At 37.7% G+C, this 6,178-nt stretch overlaps 1 protein-coding gene across 1 annotated transcript; it reads right to left on the bottom strand.

Annotated features, from left to right (window-relative positions):
* Positions 1 to 6: 6 nt before the first annotated feature.
* LOC102734118 (olfactory receptor 13C4) lies at positions 7 to 539 on the bottom strand (the record flags this gene model as incomplete). The annotated part of the gene is made up of 1 exon (XM_006727640.2): positions 7 to 539. A coding segment is annotated over exon 1 (533 nt), but the record flags the coding sequence as incomplete, so codon positions are not given.
* Positions 540 to 6,178: the final 5,639 nt, after the last annotated feature.

Below are 6,178 nucleotides of genomic sequence, written 5' to 3'. Positions count from 1 at the left end.
TCACACAAGAAATGGTTGATAATATTATTCCCACAGAAAGGCAATCGCATGGCAAGAGATGTTTGCACAATTGAGTTGATTCCACCAGAGAGCCATGACACAGAAGCCATCAGTACATACACCACCTTGCTCATGATGACAGGGTATCTCAGAGGGTTACAGATGGCTACATAGCAATCAAAAGCCATCATGCCAAGGAGCAAACACTCTGTTGAGCCCATTGCAAACCCAAAGAACATCTGTACTGCACATCCAGAGAAGGAAATGTTCCTTTTCTTTGAAATTAAGCTCACCAAAGTTGAGGGAACAGAGGAGGATGTATAGCAGATGTCCAGGAAAGAGAGGTTGCCCAGGAAGAAGTACATGGGGGTGTGAAGACGGGAATCAAAGATGCTTGCTATGATCAGAACACCGTTGCCAATTAGAATCACTATATACATTACTAGAATTAGAGAAAAAAAAATGATCTCAAGTTTTGGGTAACCAGAGAGTCCCAGAAGAATGAATTCTTTCACAAATGTCTTGTTTATCCTATCCATATCCCAGCTTCCAGGATATCAGAGGAAGACCTAACAAAATATTTTCACTGTCAAGCAACAAATGTAACAAATGCTTTGCATAAACATTATTCTGGGGTGAAATAGAGTGTTTTCTTTGAAGCTCTGTCATCTGCTTCTGTCATCTGTTGTTATCCTCAATGATGTTTATGCCTAGAATACAATACCAGGATATTGAGAGTTTCTATGCCCTGTGTCTAATGCGTGAATACCTACCTACCAAAAGCAAGTTCAGAAGCAACCTTCCCTACTGCTGAAGACACTCTAAGTAGAGTCTTCTAAAAGCCCTAGAATATTTCAGACAACAAACCATTTCTTCATTTTAATCAGGTCCAGTGAGAGAGTGATGGGGAAGGCAAAAGACAACTCAACAAGGACTGGAATTTTGATTCAGTGTTTAACAGAAATGTTCAAAAGTGTAAAGCAAATTTTATTTGTATGCATATTTGCCTACCTCACATTCTTTTCAGTCAAATTGTGTGTTTTTATGGGGCAGACATTTGATCATATTAAACTGAATCATTACACAGCAATTTAACATCTGCTCAAAGGCAAAGTTAGTTGAACTCAGTCATGGCCCACTCTTACTATTTTGCTTTTTCCTATAATAAGACCAGCGTACAGACCAGCTGTGCATGAATCCTGATGGAGAATCTTTGAAGAACAATAATCTCTCTTCATTTGTTTTATTCTCTGGCTTCAGAGTTATTTTTCATAATTTATTTACTTAAGTGAACCTGAGAAAACAGTAATAATGCTTAAATATATTTGTGTATACAGTGTAGCACTTTATACTTTATTTAAAAAAAAAAATCAATCTTCTCATTATCCTTATTTTCTTTTTCAAATGTGAATGACAGGATGTGGCCAAAGTTATCCAGCCTGTAAGTAAAAAGTAGAGCTTGAAGCTTAGATCTTTGCCAATAAACTGCAGCTGCTGGGGCTACAACACAAGTCAGTATACCTTGTTTTCCCACTGACTAGCATCCAGAAATTTTGGCCTTGGTGGAATAATACAGAATCAACTATTCCAGTCTTCCAAAATTTTCATATGCACATAAATTACCTGGGGATCTTGTTAAAATGCAGATTCTCTTTTAGTAGGTCTGGGGCAAAGCCTGTGATTCTGCATTTCTTTTTCTTTTCTTTTTTTTTATGATTTTATTTTTAAGTAATCTCTACACCCAATGTGGGGCTCAAACCTACAACACCGAGATCAAGAGTCACATACTCTACCGACTGAGCCAGCCAGGCATCCCTGTGAGTCTGCATTTCTAATAAGCTTCAAGTGTATGTCAAAGCAGTTGGCATGAGGCCACATTTTGAGTAGCAAGGCTTTAGAGTTTACTTATAGTGAGTTGGCAGACTATCCAGATATTTGTGATCCAAATAGATTTCCTTTTCTTTTATTATATGGACTAGCTTAACAACCTAGAAAATAACCAGAAGCATACTTCTTTTGTGTTTTCCAGTGAACAAATTCCAGAGCCATATCTCACTGTTCAGTACAATTCAGATAATAATACTCTTGAAAGATAAATTTCATAAAAGAAATATGAATTTTTGCTGGACTACTATAATATGTGTAGGATATTACGGATAGCCTAACTTGAGCTCATTTCTGTTCTGAGATGAGTAAGGATAGGACAAATATAACAAATGTCTATAATCCAAAAATCCACAATTTGATAAGGGGAACAATAAAACTACATATGGGACAATTAGATACAGACTATAAATACCTGTGTGACCAGAGTGAACATTACAAGTGTTCACAGAAGGAGGAGGCTAATAAGAAATAAAGTCAAGGGAGAGTTCTAGAAGAATTTCAGACAGGCTGGATCTGTAAACATGGAAAAGTTGAGGCAGGTTTGGAAGACAAGAGGGGGAGGGAGTATTCCAGAAGGGAGAAGAGGTTGAGCAAAGTTTAGTAGTAAGCATATTGGCAGTACCTCCTTTTCAGACAAGGCAGTTTCTGTGGAGGAATGATGGGAAGCACATTTGAAAGGGTAAATGAAGCAAGCATGTAGAAAGGTCCAAAAGTGAGGCAGAGAAATTGGCACTTCTTTTTGGGTGAAGGGGCCCATCATTAGAAGCACCAAGCACAAGGTGAGTGTTTAGACCTGATGATTTTAGCTACCCTCCAAACTTGACATCATACAGTTTGATTTTGTCAAGTTTTTGAGCAGATATGTGATATGAGGAATTAAAATGTTTGGTTGAGTGGCCAACTATTGATTTTGGTTCAGGTCATGATCTCAGGGTCCTGGGATCGAGCCTTGAACTGGGCTCTGCAGTCAGTGGGGTCTGCTTAAGGATTCTCTCCCTCTCCCTCTGCCCCTCCCCTTGCTCATGCATTCTCTCCTTCTTTCTCTCTCTAAAAATAAAGCAGTAACTCTAAAAAGATCTGTATAGAAAACGTGTCAACAACAGAAAATGGCCAGCAAGAAAATGGCCAGTATCTGTGGATATACTGAAGTCTCAGAAGCAAAACTTGACTAAATGCAGTTAACAGTATACAAAAAAAATGGGTCAGTCTTGAGGACTTAGTACTTCTTATCATGGAGGAAGGTTCAGGACTATGGAATTGAATCATATGCCTGGAATACGCTATTTCTCTGAAATGATTCTACACTCACTGTACACTACTTCTTAGAATAAATCAGAGTTCTCCCAAAGTGGGGCTCAGAAACTAGTCAAGGAGTACTTTAGATAAGTGACATGGGGAGTCTCACTGGCCCAGGCATGAACACAAAAGAAAGAATATAGTAATACACTGATTTACCAGGAAATGTGATGTTCCAGACCCAGCCTGTTTGGCTCCAGGCCTGGGAGAGCCTATTGGCTTCTCTTCCCAAAAAAAAGGTAGTGACAATATATCTTAAACCACTTCTGCTATATGCTTTAAGCCTTCCCCTCCTGGACATAAACTCCCTCACCAATTCAAATCTACCTCGAGCCAGACCTGTCTTGCTGCCTTTATTCTTCTCCCAGAAATCTAAATTGGTTATTTTGTATATTGTAAGATAACAAAAGACATAAAGAAGAAACTTGTCTGTCTTGTTCACCACTACTCACGGATGGCCTAACAAAGGGGCTGCACATTATGAATGGGTTTTGACTAAATAGATAAAGGTTTACTTTCTACACTCTTAAGAAATTTCTCTGTAGAGTATTTGTGGATTCATATTCAAGAGCATTTTAACATGCCCAAATTGTTCATTTGCAGCAGGATCTGTTTCAAAAAAATATATCTTTAAGTCAGCACCAGATGCCATCTTATATAGAAATTTACCAATTTATGTAGTGAAAGTGCAGCAGGATTGCCTAATACTCACTTGAATGGATATAGCATGGGATTATCCCAGTTAAAAAGTTCAAGGAACTTAGAAGCAAAAGCTCTAGGTTTGAGGTTCTTTTCTTCTAATATAGAGTCTCCGTTTTCTCATTTGTGAAAATCTCACAGGTCTGTTTTCAGAAAAACTTAGGTGGCATATGGAAACTGCTTTATGGATTAACAGGTATTATACAAATAATAACAATAATAATAAATCATAGCTATTCTGTAATAATAAATTAGTAGCTGTATGGCCTCATGCTGTTCACATTTAAATCTACATTTGATAACAGCTTTAACCATAGGTTGCCTGGGTGGCTCAATTGGTTAAGCGTCTGCCTTCGGCTAAGGTCATGATCTTGGGGTCCTGGGATTGAGCCCCACATCCGTCTCTCTGCTCACTGGGGAGTCTGCCTCTCCCTCTCCATCTGCCTCTCTCTCTCCATCTGCCTCTCCCCCAGTTCATGTTCTCTCTCTCTCAAATAAATAAATAAAATCTTTTTAAAAATAATAGCTTTAACTATAAAAAGTACAGTGTCATGGTATTCAAGACTCACCTGTATAATGATAAATTATTTCTACCTCCTAGAAGACCCAGTTACTTTCTTCTTAGCATTCATGTCAGCATTCTGAATTAAGGTCAGGTTCAACAAACAATGCCAGATTCCACAGATGTGGATGAGTAAATATTTGTTATGCAACATTTGTTGTAATTGTTCCCCAATTCCCAAAACAATTTAAAGTTGAAATGAGAGATCTGTGGAATGGAGGAACTTCTGGTGCATTAGGGACAGTGTCCCACAGACCCAATTAAGAATGGTCCTGGGAATAAATTGTGCTTGAAACACAGCTCAAAAATGAAATGACATTCTCCTACCCATGTAATTCTTGGAAACAGGGGCAAAGATTCACAAAACTAACTTTATGAAATGTGAGAGCTTTTTAGTTTAAAATAGCCAAGTCAACTCAAAGTAAGATCTTAAGTCAAGTGATAATTACCAAAATGGAATGCTAGAATTGAAAAATGATCTAGATATTATGAAATACATGAAGCAGATATTTGCTATGAATTAAATGTATTGTCATTATTTGGGGGGGAATGAAAAAAGTACAGACAAGCAATAAAATTAATAAATTTATAGGACAAAAGTGAATTCATATGTTTAAGGCCAAAAAAAAAGTTTTTAAAAGTCCAGGACAGATAGTTTGGAACATGAATTCAGATAAGTAGATAGCACATTATTGATTCAAAGTGTTTCAGAAAGTCTATTGAGCTATATTAGAGATGTTAACACTTAGATTCTGACTGTAATTTTCCAATAGATGTTACATTTCACTGTAAAATATCTAGATCCTAGAGGGCCACTTCGAGAAGGCAGACCCATACCCAAGTAGGAAACTCAAAGACCATGGACTGTGGTCCCAGCTACTGACTCAGAAACAGCCCTGTCACCTTGTAAACTTGGCTACAGCCCTATTTGCCCTTGATCCTGTCACTGAACCAATTCAAAAGCACATTAAAAGGATCATACACAACGATCAAGTAGGATTTATCCCTCGGATACAAAGATATGCCAATATATGCAAATCAATAAATGTGAAACACCACTTTAACACAATGAAGATTTAAAACCATGTGATCAAGAGGAGGAGCAAGATGGCAGAGGAGTGGGAGACCTAAATTTCATCTGGTCCCAGGAATTCAGCTAGATAGGGATCAAACCATCTGAACACCTACGAACTCAACAGGACATCGAAGAAAAGAATAGCAGCAAATCTCTGAACGGAAAAGCGACCACTTTCTGGAAGGTCTCTTCTGATTTGTTCAGCGTATATTTTTCTGGGATTGTTGTTACCCTGTTAGCATTTTGTTCCCTCATTCATCTATTCTCCTCTGGATAAAATGACAAGGTGGAAAAAATCACCTCAAAAAAAAAGAACATGAGGCAGTACCGACTGCCAGGGATCTAATCAATATGGACATTAGTAAGATGTCAGAACTAGAGATCAAAATGACGATTATAAAGATACTAGCTGGGCTTGAAAAAAGCATGGAAGATATAGAGAAACCCCTTCTGGAGAAATAAAAGAACTAAAATCTAACCAAGTCGAAATCAAAAAGGCTATTAATGAGGTGCAATAAAAAGTGGAGGTTCTATATGCTAGGATAAATGAGGCAGAAGAGAGAATCAGTGATATGGAAGACAAAATGATGGCAAAAAAAGAAGCTGAGAAAAAGAGAGATAAACAACTACTGGATCACGAGGGCAGAATTCAAGAGATA

Source organism: Leptonychotes weddellii, unplaced genomic scaffold (assembly GCF_054177405.1).
Source record: "Leptonychotes weddellii isolate Sample4059 unplaced genomic scaffold, ASM5417740v2 HiC_scaffold_12580, whole genome shotgun sequence".
NCBI classification, from domain to species: Eukaryota; Metazoa; Chordata; class Mammalia; order Carnivora; family Phocidae; genus Leptonychotes; species Leptonychotes weddellii.
This window is presented reverse-complemented; position numbering and strand designations above follow the sequence as displayed.